This window comes from Salmo salar, chromosome 01 (assembly GCF_965601325.2).
Source record: "Salmo salar chromosome 01, fSalSal1, whole genome shotgun sequence".
NCBI lineage: Eukaryota > Metazoa > Chordata > Actinopteri > Salmoniformes > Salmonidae > Salmo > Salmo salar.
Window position 1 is genome coordinate 151,629,503 of NC_138291.1, and position 16,217 is coordinate 151,645,719.

Here is a 16,217-nt window from a genome sequence, read left to right on the forward strand (position 1 = left end):
TGTTCAACAACCCCCTCCATCCTCCACTCCTACACTGACACGGTGCCTACTCTCCCCCATTCCCGGTCTGTACCATACCTCCTCTCCCCCTTAAAGACCAGGATTAAAGGAAACTATTTGGAAGGCATGAGCTGCTCGTTTAGGGATTGGGTTTTATTGCCGTAAACATTGCGTGGCAGGGCAGACATACGTTGATAATTAAGCCTTATTTCTTTTTTTAAAGGCAGGTACGAAACCAACACTTAATGCTTGCTGACCAGAACTCTCTAGCACTGCTCCACTGCTGGGCCCTGGTCCCCCGCCACTGCTTCTCTCCCCTTAATTGACTTGGCATGGGGACCAGAAGTCAAACTCGGTTGCCCTCAGATATTTAAAAATAAGAGCTGTTGATGCAGCGCCCTCTCTACATGCAGTTAGCCAATATACGCTGTGACCGCGGTGGAACTGAATGGGCCGCGATGGGGCTGGATGCCCAAAGACTTGGGAGCACAAGACAGTTCAGTCAAAGACACTTCAGTGATGCTCAGAGCTTCCATTGAGAATCAAACGGAAAGCAGTCTATTGGTTCTGAGAACCGGTTCACAGTAGAACAGCCCAGGAAGCTGTGTTCTATGCAATTATAAAATTTCCAAGAATTATCAGTTTCAAGGTTACAAGGGATACAGAGTAAGAGGCAATAGTGGAACCTTGTGTATTTGCAGCCTAGCCCCGAACAAGGTGGGTCACAGAGGAATGGCCATGGAAGGCTGGCCTTTTTATTGCCTGAATTTAATCATTCGCCCACTATCCGGCTGGGTAAACGTCCACGTACAGCTCCCTTTGACGCAGTAAAGGATTATCATGATCTGATTCTCAGATGAGTACTAGCCATACCAATAAACAATGGATAAATACACTTTTTTCAATACAGGTGCGTCATCGGGTGTGAAAAGATAATCCCCAAGACAACAAACGGGATAAATCTGCTACTCTCCACACCTCCAAGGTCATTGATTCAATCATTACTGCTTGATATAAACTGAACAACATTGATAGGATTATAGAAGGGATGCAGCACCCCAGCACCAGAACACTGTGCTAATTGGTTGAACTCCTGATCTGAGAAGGTCATTTCTATGGGAAAAAACAGAAAGTGTATGAAAAGCAACAAAAAAGACTTGAAAAACAAGTTGTTGTATTGCTGATTTGACTATCTCAGTTTATTACCGGTTTGTAAAGGTGTGCTGTGCCAGTCTAAATGGGTGTTTGTGTATAAATGTAGCAGAGTGACAAAAAAATGTGGTTCATTTTCGCTGAACAAACCTCACCTGGCCTGACATATTTATTTAGCTGAATTTTTTCTCTTTAAATTGGTGTACCAACATTTTCTTTAAACTTCAAAAGGTATGTCTGTTTGAAGTTTCTCCCTGGTGGAACTTGTAGAAGTTAGAGTTAGATGTAAACACAGCAACAGTCAGTAGTAGTGATGTCTAGAAAAAAACACGGGCTGCAAAGTGCATGTTTGGGAGAGGAGCAAAGTGCCCTGCCTCAGTAAATAAACCAATGGAAAGGAAGAGTTCTGTGACACTGGAAAAAGACAAAGCGACATAATGCCACAGGGAAAACAAGAGCATATTATGGAAGAATATGGGTCATGGAGGGGAAGGTGTAGGCGTGGGGTGGGGGAGCTCCCAAAAGTTCACTTAAGTCATCAAATTGGCCCAGTCCACAATACCAAAAACAAACAGCGACATTATGAACGTGGAGGGGTGAGGAAGGGTTGACATGCCTGGTGGCTTCCATTTCCCAATATGTATTTTTTTCTATGGGGTTCTGGAAGAAACGGAACAAGCCCGGCAAGGCAGGCAGGCAGAGAGGCAGGCAGCCTCAGTCATACTCCGTATCCTCCCTCTTCCCTCCCCTCCTCCCCCCTTGCCTGCCAACAGCTTGCAGTCATTAGGGGGATCCTGTGGTGACCTTACGTGCAGCCTGCCTCGCACCTTCAAAGTCCCTGAGAGGAATAATACACCGCAAGTCATCCAGAACTCCTTAATACGCAAATCTCCAGGAGAAAGAAAGAAGGAGGGAAAGAAAAAGAGTGGAGATAAGAAACAACAACAAACATGGGGTGGCGGGGAAGTACTTCAGCCTCCCCCTTCTCTTCTCTTTCATTATTCACGCTCACACGAAAGAACAGAAAAGAATGGGGGAAATAAAGCGGTGAAGGTTTTTCTTGGAGGAGAGGAGGAGGAGGAGAAGGAAAAGAGTAGTGGAGGAGAGGATGGGGTGTTCTGATGTTATCTCTGGTATCTCCGGCTGGCAGGGCTGTGTCACAACCCTGCCTAGGATTCCAGCTGAGTCACTCCCCCCACAGGCACAACAAGTTGTGGCAGTGTATGATACTGTGTGTCACTGTGCGTGTGTGGTTTCCAGAGAGCCTTTCTGGGGACTCTCCCTATGGCCACAGTGTGGGCTGCCAGACTCCACAGTACCATGCTCACTCTCACTCTCTGTGTGTGGTGTTCCCTTCACAGCAGTGCAGCCCATAGCGGTAATAAACCATGGCTGTAAGGTGGGATACCCAAAGCAATAACAAAGAAATGGTTGTTTGGAGAGATGGGGGTGCTGGTGGTTTCCGTTGACCTCTGACAAAGGCATACCAGCACAACAATCCCAGCTAGCTCACTATGTACTACAAACACCCTTTCCTGACCTTATGGGGTTTATAAGTCACTTGATCAAATAATGTCCCTCCACGAACCTTATAATTGTCTAAACAGTTGATAATGTGTAACCCTCTCTCCTGCCAAAGACTGTGTATACCAAGACTACAGCCTATATTCCCAGCCCCTTGTTACACTGGTGTTCTACATCTGGACTACAGCCTATATTCCCAGCCCCTTGTTACACTGGTGTTCTACATCTGGACTACAGCCTATATATTCCCTATATTCCCAACATGAAGGGATGGAATTAGAAGTCTGTGCAGGACTGATTACTTCATCACGCTCTCGCCCAATCCCGCTGCTTTTCATACCGCGCCAGCCTGCTCACTCTGACTCCTTGTCTGACTCCCACCAGCTCCTGCAAGGACTGGTCCAAAAAATGTTATTTTAGGTGTATGTAGCAGCTCGCTTTGCATTCCCTGTCCCAGCAATTTTCCCACCGCTAGTAAAGATCAAAATGCGCAAAAATAGCCTAAGAAATAGGTTAAAATACCAGAGATGCTCACGTGGCCCATTATATTAGGCTATCAGTATTATTCAGCTACATCAGCCAAAAGGTAGACGTGGTTTGAAAAAGAATATAGTTGGAACAAAATATAGTTGAATTGACAGTTAATTGACAGTTAACATTTTGCATAACTTTAAGGAACGCAATAATCTGCAAGCAATATTGAGTTATCAATATTTATTTACAGTCAATGTCGGAGTCTAAACTAAACCCTATCATTGCCGTACTTCTCCGCCCATATAGCCTAGTCTACAGGCCATTTAATTGGGACCACACATACAGTATGTTGCAGCACACATATAAGTGCATTTGATCTCGCACGCCCAACACAAGAGAAGTATGTTACTGAATTTGAAGCAGCATTATCCTATGAGAGATTGAGAATAGTGTGACAACGAGGTGCTTTAATACATCAGATAACACACACACATACAAAACAAAAAGACAACCTTTCAAAAATAATCTGCGGGACAAAAACATATTTTCATCCCAAAGTGGTCTGTCTGACCGCCACTCCCTCCCACAGCATGGAAAATGCCAACCGTGCTGCAATGCTCTGTAGGGGCCCGCATGTCCCACGGGACACCCGCGGGAATGCAGCTCTCTAGATGGAATCTCTGCCTGTGGCTGAAACAACAACACTAACTTCCCACAAGCAGGAAAACAGTGTGTGACTGACTGACTGTGTCTGTGTGGCACCAGTGAGTGGGCAGAATAGATGGAGACTGTCGTAAAAAAGAGGTCTGAGTTACTTTGTCATTGTCGTGTTGTTTTGTTTGGGGCTGGGATGATCAGACAGAGATGAGGGTCAGGGTGAGCTCTGCCTCACATGAAAAACAACCACATCTAGAAGGCAAAAACAACAACAGCCAGCTACACTTCTACACGCTTATCAAAACAACAATACAGTCCATATGCATGAAACACCATTTAGGTCTGGACTGTTTTCACAGAGTCAGATGAGGCATTAAAAGGTGTCTTTGAGCAGTCTTTATACTGAATTTAGATGCCAAATGTTCTATATTCATGGATGAGTTCCTCATACATTCTCGATAAGAAATGTGAAGATTTTCAATGGACTACTGTTTGATGCCTCTCCCACCTGTCAGACCCATTTCTACTCCATATATTTCCTTCTCATGTCTTCAACTCAGGTAACCTCTTTCGCCATTCTCTCCTGGCAGCCGATAAATCAAATTATGATCGGTTATTTCAGAGCAATTTTCTCTATCTTTCCCAAATCCTAACCATTTCCAGGGAAGTCACTTTTGAAATACCAGCTGAAGTGTTTGCTTCAACAGCTGCCAGGCTGAATGCCTGGGAGTAGCGCATGGCTTTGGGGCTTGAGCCCAGGTGATCCTCTTATCATTGCGGCTCAGCGGAAATGGCCGACGTTCAGAGACACGCGCTCCCAGAGATGGGCCTTCTCCTCTGCCTGTCTGTCTGTCTGGTGTCTGTCTGGTGTCTGTCTGGTGTCTGTCTGGTATCTGTCTGTCTGTCTGGTATTTGGTATCCAAGGACACCAACCACCAAAGTGGCCAATATTATGCAGCTAACAATTGTTGGTAGGAGTTGTATTTTTGTTTATCACAGTGGCTACATCCCACACTGTGACAGTGTCTTTCTACCCTCAATTATGGACTTAAGACTCTAAAAATCCTCTAAAAATCCTCTAAAACCCCCTATTCCTGTGCTAATACGCAACAGATGAGTGAAGGACAAAAACAAAGCCTGTTTCTATGGGGCAACATGTCTGAACATACAGTAGTACATGACTGACTTGAATGAAAGGAAATGGACAGAAAACATTCCAGTAAGAATGATGGAACATCAGCCAAGTAGGCTACAGCATGAGACTGGTGACTGGCATACTACTACTGCTCTGTTAACAGATACCAGACACATTCGTTATCAGATACATACCAGTCAGTCCATGCCTACTGCTGGTTTTCCATATCTAGAGACAGAGAGTTTGTGAAAGACAACTTGTTCATGGTGCTGCTGAACAGCTTCTTACTGGAAGCCCTGGCCAGTCAATGGGCCAAAGCAGCTAGTCAACAAGCAGCAGTCTTTTGGAACACACCATGGGTGGGTCCAACAAAGACGATGCAACCGTCTCTGGCTTGATCCTGGTTTTGGCTCTTAGTTTTTGACTTACAAATGACTTTTTATTTTACCAGGTTGGCTACACAACAGAAGCCAATAACCTTCTCCTTTTTACAACAGGTACAGAGAGAGTGGAACAGGGCAACGTGGAGGAGCCTGAGAGGAACAGGGAGGGTGGAATGGTGGGAAGCACAGAAAAATGAGGATAAAACATTGATTGACCCTGATACCGTGGAAAGCTGACGTTAAAATAGCGAGGGAGGAACAGTGAAGGTGGAACGGAAGCAATCACACACGTTCTGATTGGACCCTGGGGAGAGGGGACACATGCGCCCGCCTCCCAGCAGGAAATGAAGAGACTCCGGATCCAGACAGACAGACAGACAGACAGACAGACAGACAGACAGACAGACAGACAGACAGACAGACAGACAGACAGACAGACAGACAGACAGACAGACAGACAGACAGACAGACAGACAGACAGACAGACAGACAGACAGACAGACAGACAGACATGCTACAGTAAAAACCCAGCCAGATACACAGAGGAACAGAAGGAGCCAGAGAAACAGATAATGGTACAGACTCAGGCAGAGGAACTATGATAGACTTCTAACCCAGCCAGAAAGCCAGACACAGCCTGGGGAAAAGACCACAATACACACAAGCTAGAGAAACACAGAGTGTACAGAACAGCTGTGTATTGTTCACATAGCGGAATAGGCTCTTATCTGGATCATAGAGAGAGGTGGCAAAGGACAACCATGAGCACCAACTGGTGGAGTAAAGACCCTCAACCCCTAAAGCTGGGCAACTGAGCAATGCCAATGTGCAACAGACAATGGAAGCTTTATGTAGCTTATCTTCAAAATGTCAAGTTCAAAAATACATGGCAGCAAACACAAGTTCACAACCGATTTCAAATAACTCTCAGTAGCCACAGTGACAACATAAGAAGAAGCAACATATCTTATACTAACATAACTCTTTTCTTAACTTAACTCAACTCTTATCTTAACTCTTATCCTAACTTAACTCTTATCCTAACTTAACTCTTATCCTAACTTAACTTTTATCCTAACTTAACTCAACTCTTATCTTAACTCAACTCTTATCTTAACTCTTATCCTAACTTAACTCTTATCCTAACTTAACACTTATCTTAACTTAAGTTCAAAAGGCAGATAAAAAGAAGACATTTTGTCTTGATAAGGTTTAGTGAATCCAGGTCCAGATGTAACTCACCTTCTTGGTCTTGACGGTGGAGTGGCAGCAGTCCCCTCCGTCGTAGTTACAGAAGGCTCTGTTGTTGACCGAGTCACAGTAATTGTCTCCCATGAAGGGCTGTGACAGATAGAGACAGCAACAAACAAGAGGAGACAATAAGAGGCAGGACGTCATCAACAACCTATACAGTGTACTGTACTTACACATATGGACAACATAGAGAGGAAAAATCCACTGATTCCCTCTGATTTATTTGTGTTTGATTATCCCACTTAAGTGCTCTATATTAGTTTAAGTTTGATTTAGTTAATATTGTATTCAGGGCTGCCAACTTTTGAAGAAAGCATGGAGTGAGATTTGCTATGTGAATTTCATTGCCCCCTGGCACAACCCTTATACCCTGACTACACCGCTCGTGTGTGCGAGCGTTGCAAAATAAATGTAGAAATCTATGTTATTCAATTATTGCACCCACACTGCTCGCGCGCGTCAATGAGCGTCTGTGTTGCCAAGGGCTAAAATAGAAGTCCTTCCTATTTCTGACGCAGATCGCGCTGCAAGTCCTGCCTCTCCCATCTCCTCATTGGTTTATAGAAGCAGGTACCCACGTGCCATCTCCTCATTGGTTATACCCACGTGGGTGATTGAAAGACGAACTGTTGCCGGTTGTCGTGGTAATTCTATGGAAGTTTAGAAGCCAATCACCATATAAGTTAAACAATGAAAAAGCCTGGAAGGAGGAGAGTTGACAAGAAATGATGATTCGGGTGACCGTTTTTATGTGTGGATTAATTGTCGGAGTAGAGGACCTTGTGCATTTCAGGTAAAATAACAACCTAATGTTTATTTCCCAGTACAAATTAGCTAGCAAGTGCAAGCTAACTAGCTAAATTGCCATGAATTTTTTATGCTTTTCGACCTGTCCCCAAATGAATGTCATTGGTTCAGAGTTTGTTTTGATATTTTAACCTACACCAAACGTGATCGTCGTTTGGTGTAGGGGGACAAAATAAATGTATACACGATGACGCATGCGCACAGCCGGTTTGGGTTCGGTGTTAGACAGAACATTTTAGTTTTAAAGCTAATTTACTGCAATTCTATGTATTTTGACATGGCTTAGGCGCATGACCATTAAAACCACAGGTCAGGCGTATTCAGGATGCTTTGAACAATAAATGAACACTCAAAATTCAATGACTTTGTTACTTTCAGATTTTTGGGGGATGGATTTACAGTAAAATGTTTATATTAATGGTTCATGGCAGTGGGTAAATATAGACTGATTTCAAGGTAAGGAAACAAACATTTTGTAATTTGGGTAAAGTATCTCTTTAAAATAGGTCTGGAAGAAAATCCTGCTTGCTCTTCAGGAGGGTTGGCCTCCCCTGAAGTGCTGGGTGTTTCAAAATGTTCTTGTTAAAACAGTTAATTTCTCTAAATCACCCAACCTTTAAGAAAAATCGAATGAATATCAACATTCAGGTGGTTTATGGCCATTAGTTGAAGATCCTTGCCATCATCTTACTTACATAGAAAATATGATGTGTTTATGAGTTGTGAGTCCCCCTACCATCTCTGCCTAGCATGGGCACAATACTAAAATATACAAAATTATATTTGATTCCTGGAGAATTTAATATCCATTGCTTATTTGTATAACTTATTCAAAACTCTCCATGAATGGCAGCAAAAACTCATATCCTCATATAATACATTTTCAAAGACACAAGTTAGGCATATCAGATTTTAAATATGTGATTACATTGGCAAAATTGGGAAGAAGTGGAATAATACAAAAATAGTGGGGAATAACTGCAGGGTTCTTGCTGACAAGCACATTAATTACCCCTATATTTTAGCCCATTGTTAAGAATGAGAATTGTTCCACTGATCAGACTAAATAAACAATAACATCTTCTGAAAACAAGATGAAGTAAAGTTGCCCCTACACCCTAACCAAATTAGTTTTCTATTTATTGTCCCCCTCTAGAATACACTTTTGGGTTCAAAATCTGTTTGACAAAATGAACCCCTTTTGACCGAAAATAAATTAATACTTACAAATCAGGTCACCCCCGCAAAAACTAAACTTAAGAACAGGAAGGATAGAAATAGCACACAGAGAACAGATCTACCACTACTTAGACTTGCTTTCAATGAGAATGACAGAATATAACTCACATTTCTATGGGAATTAAGTTGGGTCGCCCAAAAAGTTACATAGTGCAGCTTTAAACTTGTAAACTTGTTTTGTCCCCATCTCACCCAGTGCCATTTTTGAGGTTGTGTGCTGAATTTGCTGATTAATCTGGTGCATAATTTACACTTGTGACACAATGTGCCTTTTTAAGTCGTGAGAGGTCCAGACATGTAAATCAATGTGAAGACACCATAAACTATATGAGGCTAAGAAACACTCCAATCATGTGATTTATGAGGGTAGCCCCCCTCCCTTGGTTATCCAATTGGCTTTAACTGTGTGAATGATGACATCATCCTTTTACCAACACTGAGCAGAAGGGGGATACTTTCTTTACCACGATCAAATTTAAATACATAGCTTATCACAGTCAAATCTAAATATATATTTTGCCTGAGGAAAGAACACATTTTGTTAACATATCTGATCTGAAAATATTGGCATACTACAATATCAGCTACATAGGGCGTGTAGACAAACTACTGAAGCTATAGCCCAGTATCAGTTCTTTCCTGCTTCTCTTCTCTAGCAGAGGGATTCTCTGAAACAGATCCAGGTCCCCATGTGGGTAAAGTGTTTCATTTCGGAGACGACATGAATCAAACCCGCCTCTAATTGCCTTCCACTGACAACCGTCTCCGCTTGTGCTGGTATCCACGGTAACTGACGTCACAGGAGCAGCACATCTCCCCGGAGAGAACAATTAGCTACACATGCTCTGAAACAATATTGTATTACAACCCTCTCCCGAATGAGCTCGCCTGATGTAAAAAGGCATGTCTCTCTGATAGCTAGCTAAAAAACCTAGTCATCATAATAATATTGAGAGTGGAATTGACTGAATCGATTAACAATGTCATCCATGTATCTGGCAGCTGGCACTTCAACCAAAGGAATTTGTTGTTGTTGCTACGAGTATTTACCCGTCACAACCATTCCCCTAGGTCTAATACTAGCTAGCTAGCTACCTGGCTGGCATTGTATTTAGGGCAGTCTGTTCAGAAGTGTGTGTGTCTGTGGGTGTATCTGTGTCTGTATCTGTGTGAGTGCTAGTCAGTTCCAGGTAAGAGCCAGTAATGGCTGCCAACTCTTTCAAACATGACCAGGCCTGATCTCTCTTATCTGTCCAGCTCCATTTGAAACAACTGACTGAGTGTTGGATTTTGACAGCTCCCGCTGAGCTAGTGTCTGCACAAACTCCATGGCGAGTAGAACAACTTGAAAAAAGCAACATATCTGGAAACTGAAGGTGATGTCTGATCTGATAACATGTTAGAAAATATCAGAATAGGTTACAAACTACATAAAGAAGCCCTTGTTATCTGAGCACTTAATCGTGTGTATATATTCTGTTACAGTGTTTATACTCCTCACACACCTCCCCTCATCACCACTGGCCTCCATGACGCAGGCCATGTCCTCTTACCTCACTTCCTCTCATGCAGTTCAAGCCCTTACCTCACATCCTATCACACAGATGAGGCCCTTCCCCCATATCTTCTATCGCAAGTGAAACCTTTATCTCATAGATAAACTACTATCCTCAGAAAGCTCATAGACGTTCTTACCTCACATCCTTTGATGCAGTGGAGCACCTCTGGGTGTGGATACCACTTCAGTCCCATTGTACACACTACATTCTGTAAGGAGACAAAAGGAAAACAGTCAAAAGTGGTTCAGACACTCAAAATATCTCTACTGTATATGGATGAAATGTCAATCTGTGAGCTATGGAATAAGATATACTGATTCAAATATAAATGACAGGTTGGCGATATAGTTGTAAGGATGGACATTGTAGCCATAGTAGTGGTAGTAGTACTAGTAATGATGGTGGGAAAAGTATTTTTCCTGCTTTCAATATTAGATTGTGGAGTGAAAGTATATGTGGAACGGCATGTTGTTGCCGGCTGCTGTGAATGCATCATTGTGTTGTCTTTCCCCAAAACCCACACAAACATAAACAAGGAGTCATATGGCAAGACTAGGCTGCACACACAGTCTCCACCAGCCAACGTTGACAGGAACGCTGGCACAGAGCTTTTTCTCTCTTTCTTCCAATGCCAGACTCAGGTCATAACCTTGGTCCTTCAACTAACTGATACATATCTCTCTATACCATATAAGGCTATATTGATATTGTCAATGGTTCGCAGGGGGCGTTAACAAATATAAACTTGTCATGAAGCTAGAGAGGAGGATATAGTACACGTCTAATGATGGTTGGTTGGTTCTTTGAAGTCTGCCACCTCTGCGCCTTGTTTCAACAGATCCGACTCGCAGTGACGTCTGATCCCAACCACAAGCACATTACACTCCTAGCTGATTCACTTGCACAAAGGTGAGTTCCGACAAGTGTTTCTACAGGTCAAATACCTTGAAATACCTTACAATGAGATGTTTTTACCAAAGCGACTGAAGCTGACTAGACCTATCCTGCTCAACCACGTCATGCCTCCACCTCATTCCAACGTTCCTAGCTTACCTAAATCAAACAGCTTTTGTTGTAAATCATTATTTTTTCTCCCTCTCTTGCCACGCTATGTGTGCCTGTTTGGATAACGCTTACTGCAATTCCTTTGATCTCGGACACATAATGTGAAGGGGTAAATGTTCTCTCCTTGGTTTTTGAAAAGGAGGTTAGGGTGCCAACACTCCAGTGGAACGACCATGTTCCTTATTAAAAGGTGTTCACCTTAACTCACTCCACATTCAGGATGAGGAAAGTCCATAGTGTTTTCCATATGAATGGATGCATGAATGTTTCCAGTGGTGTAGAAGCCTGCTTTTGATTGATTACCACAGATTGCTGAATAAATCTACTTGACATGATATAACTTGATCCGTATATAAAGGTGCTCTTTCATACCAGGGCAATGGCCCTGGGAGATTGCATCACTGTATGTATGAATATGAAACGTGTTCTCAAATATTTCCACAGTATGTGTGGAATCTGCACTGTTCTTTTCATTGTCTGCTCTTATTGGGATTAATGGAGAAAGAAAGGGGGCTTCTGAGGTGATTTGAATGTAGTGTGTGTGTGTGTGTGTGTGTGTGTGTGTGTGTGTGTGTGTGTGTGTGTGTGTGTGTGTGTGTGTGTGTGTGTGTGTGTGTGTGTGTGTGTGTGTGTGTGTGTGTGTGTGTGTGTGTGTGTGTGTGTGTGTGTGTGTGTGTGTGTGCACGTGCGTATACAAGACTGTGTCTGTGTGAGACCAGAGAGGGTTTTCAGGGGAACATGATGCCCCCAGACGAAGGAGATCCTGTACATGCAGTGAGGCAAAAGCAACCCAGTGCGGACCGGATCAAAAGTGCCATCCACAGCAAAGGACTGGCTGACCTCCGCCGCAGCGCTGTTTCCCAGCCCTGCTGTGTCCCAATAACACACGAGTTGAAGCGCTTTTTCCCTGCTGCAAACTAGGGTATTTTTCATTTCAGTACCGTCAGCAAATCAATGGCAGAAAAAATAAGAAGGGAGAGAGGGCAGAGAGAGAGAGGGATCGGCGGAGAGAGAGAAAGAACAACAGAGCATCTGAGGACAGCTGGGTACTGGGTAGCAGCACACTCCTTTCCCAGCATGCCTTAGTGAAGTGGGTGAGCTCACTGAGGGGTTGGGTGGGTCAAATAGCCTCCCACAGTTAAGATGACCACAGTGAGTGGTTCAAGTTTGGTAAATGTACAGCTGCAAAGTGGAGGGGTGGGGGCTAGAGAGACTTAGTTTAAAAACTTTTCGCTGCTGTTTTTGCCTAGTTAAATAAAATAAAATGTTCACTAAGATGAAGTCCTCCGCAAACTTGCTCGGCCGTAAATCAGCAGAATTCACGATTGTGGCTTTGCCTAACACCTCCGAGCACGGGCTCCTCGCCCCCAACACCTGCCCCAGAGGCACTGACATCCCACCAAAATAGATCCTTATTTGCACAGTGAGGTCATGTCCCAAATAGATTTTATTCACAAAAAAATGACAGATTCTAAAGGTAGCAGTGTCATTTCTGCTGAGGCAGGGAAAGCGTGCTACAGAGAGTGAGCGAGAGGAGGAGAATGGTAGCCTAAGTGGGTCAAACCCCACAACGAATGGGTCGGAAGGGTGATACATCACTATTAGTGATGAAGAGGCCAAACCCCCTGGCTCAGCACATATGGAAATGCAAAGTGGATTTTTTGCCTGGCTTCTTCTTGAACATGTGGAACACTAAAGAAACGGCTGCATTTTTTGTTGTGAATCTAGAGTAGAATGATGGAGCTTTTAAGATAAAATGTTATGAGAATATTACCATAGAATCTAATCATGGGTTATTAGTGATTTAATCATCAACATATTTGATGGTTCTCTATGCAAATATACTGTACTTATCATAATCAGTCTACTATTGAGTTCTTGTGATATTGTAGGTGGTATGGATGACATTTGGTAAGTATCACTCATCTGAGAACACTTACAGGCCGGGATTCAATCATTTGCAGATATCAGGGTGGATTTCAAGATAGCGCTTCAGAAGTGTGTTCGACTTGCACAGTAGCGTTTCCCAGATGGAAAAGGTTGAGTTGACACTTTAATATAGAAACTGGACGTCCCGTGGCATGAGCCGTCAGCTCTTAATGCAAACCTTACCGAGTAGTCATCCGCTGCACGCAACCAGACTGACAAAGTTTACATCCTTTTTTTCTAAAGGGGGGGGGGGGGGGGGGGGTCCTATCCTTGTCTGGTAGCCAAAGACGTGGAACAGGTTGCATAGGAATTCATATGCATCGATTGACATGGGCCGGCACAGAGGCACAAGCTGCTGAGCACACTAGAACAGCCTATTGATTTCTCCTCATCCAACCCCTGTGGAACATCTCGATGCCCCATTAATCCTGTCTCCCTTTCCCCCTCTTGCCTCGTTTCCAGACTAATATTATCCCAGTGAATAAATCATATCAATTACACAAATCAATTACAAACAGATCATTTTATTTCCCCCGTACCGCCACAAACGGCTGACTCGGCGCGACTCGCAATGAAAACAAAACACCCCCAGAAAAAAAACGTAGTGTTCTCAGTCCTAACTCCCAAGGCCCTCATTGGTTAGCCTAGTCCCTAGCCCTATTTAAGGTCCATCCAACTGCAGCTAAAAACCTTCAAAACAGCTTTTAACTGTAATTTAATAATTAGGTCCCATTGACTTAAATCGAGTTCAATTAAGTGAGGAAGCGGTGGAATTCTCTGACAAACACATTTAGATACAGCGACATTATGGTATTTATCGTTGTGTATTTCATTACTCTCCATGTGAATTGCGCCCCCCAGGGGGATAACGTTTACACAACATTTAACGTACGCTTCTGTAAACTGCCCGCCGCCCTTATTTCCCAATCGCAACCACCAATTTAAGCAATCAGGGAAGAATCAATACAATATCCCTGTCAAGTATATCTAAATCAAACTATTAGGGTTTTTATGGTGTCATTTCTAAAATGATAGTGATTACTGACGACACGGCGCTTTTAAACTTTTACGACTTGGCCCCAGCGCTGGCTGTGGTTCACATGAGTTCAGAGATGACTGGCTGGGATCTGCCTGTGTTCTTCCAAGCCGCGGTGGTTATTGTGTTGATTGGGACCTGCCTTCCTGTGCTGGTAATAGAAAGATAATTGAATGTAACTGGGGTATACTCTAGCGGGTGGTGCTGGACTACGCCGAGTGTGGGAGCATAACACTTCATGTCCCAGAGTGCACTGCAACTTGTTTTCTTTGAGTGTTCCTCTTATATTGATCTCCACATTCTGTCTGTCTCTTTCTATCCCTCTCTCTATCTGTCTGTTCCTACCAGTATCATCTGTTTTCCAGTGTCTAGCCAACCAAGATGCATTGGCCAGACAGACAGTAGGTGTGAAGGGTTTGGTCCTTCTGTAGTTCATAATATTACCAGGATACAGACACACAGTGTCAAATTCCAAATAGGACAGATCATGAGCAGCAGTGCTTTGTGAAGTACGTCTGTGGGACTTGTGACAGACACACACACCTTGACTTTGGGTGGGTTTCTCCAGTGCTCTTTGAGTACGCTGTCTGCGGTCATGTTGCTAGGCAGGATCACCACATCGTTGTTACTGTCCTTGCACATCAGCTCACACTCCTCACCTGTGTGAACAAATCCAATGACATCATCAGTCTCTGCACAAACTGTACACACATCAAATAATGATTTTAAAATGGCCTTTGATCCTATTTAAAGACGCTTCAAATGTTTACTTCATATCCACTTGGTCATCTATTTGTTATGTCAAAGTCCCTAAGTTTTACCTCAAGGCCCCTAGTGATTCTCTATAATCTGACAAACATAGTGTATAATATGGTTTCTACTATGCCACACACATATACAGACCTATTCCATGTCCCTTCTTGCAGCTGACTCGTATGCTGGGGTTGAGGTTTTGAGGTAGAGAGCACTGTCCCATGCTCTGAGGACAGAGCTTGAAGGTGCCAGTCCAGTTGCCGTCCTTCCTACAGCGGATCACATTGGTGCTAGGCCCCTGATACACACACACACACACACACACACACACACACACACACACACACACACACACACACACACACACACACACACACACACACACACACACACACACACACACAGAAAAGGACATTAAGAACCACTTTCCGTACCACAACGAAACTTGGTACTCTTATCTGACAATCATCTGAGGAGCTGTAGTCAAGGAGGATTAAAGGGCTTGATTAATCTGTCTGTGGCACAACTATTTTGAAAATCAATCTAATCTAATAACTGGCGGTGCTAATTGAATCGGACTGATGGGGAGAGCGAGAGAGGGAGAGGGAGAGAGGGAGAGAAAGAGAAAGAAAGGGGAGGCAGTAGGAGAGAGGAAAGGGGGATGAGAGAAAGAGAAAGTGAGAGAGGGATAATCAATTCTGTCTATGAAACATTCATCTCTTTTAAACCAGAAGTAAGATCAAGTGTAATTTGGTCAGCTGCCTGATTAACTTCTGTGTTCATACGTGTTAGAAATTGAGAGTTCTGGCAAAAAAACATCTCCACCCCTCCCAATGCTGGCAGATCCTCTCAGTCCTGGCAGATCCTCTCGGTCTACACGCAGAATCTGCCCACGGGAGATTCATGAATTATACATGCAAACGCTGGACCTAACACCCTCTGATCCTCTCATTATAATCCAGCCACACACACCAGAACATACTAATCCACACACAGTTCTGCATTAAAGGCTACCACACAGAGAGATCCTCAGGTTAAGGACAATGCAGTGAAAGGCAGTCTGTGTGAATATGTGTGTGTCATACAGTACTGTATGTTGCATTACGTTGATCTTCACATCTCCTGTTCCCTAACACATTATCCTCTTACAATTCACAAAGACAACAGATACAGACAAACCGCTAGACACTGAGGCCAGTACAATGTTTTAAGACACCAAAAGACAAGGCAAAGCTGACAGACAGACAGAC

General features: G+C 43.5%; 1 protein-coding gene across 2 annotated transcripts in view; it reads right to left on the bottom strand.

Moving 5' to 3' along the window:
- LOC106565903 (pappalysin-1) overlaps positions 1 to 16,217 on the bottom strand; it is a 126,289-nt gene that overhangs the window by 9,513 nt on the left and 100,559 nt on the right. For both annotated transcript variants that reach the window (XM_045691089.2, XM_045691078.2), the window contains exons 18-21: positions 15,118 to 15,265; positions 14,758 to 14,873; positions 10,321 to 10,392; positions 6,568 to 6,666 (exon numbers count right to left, since the gene is read on the bottom strand). In XM_045691089.2, coding sequence (XP_045547045.1) covers positions 6,568 to 6,666; positions 10,321 to 10,392; positions 14,758 to 14,873; positions 15,118 to 15,265 — 435 coding nt within the window. The remainder of the gene's footprint in view (positions 1 to 6,567; positions 6,667 to 10,320; positions 10,393 to 14,757; positions 14,874 to 15,117; positions 15,266 to 16,217) is intronic.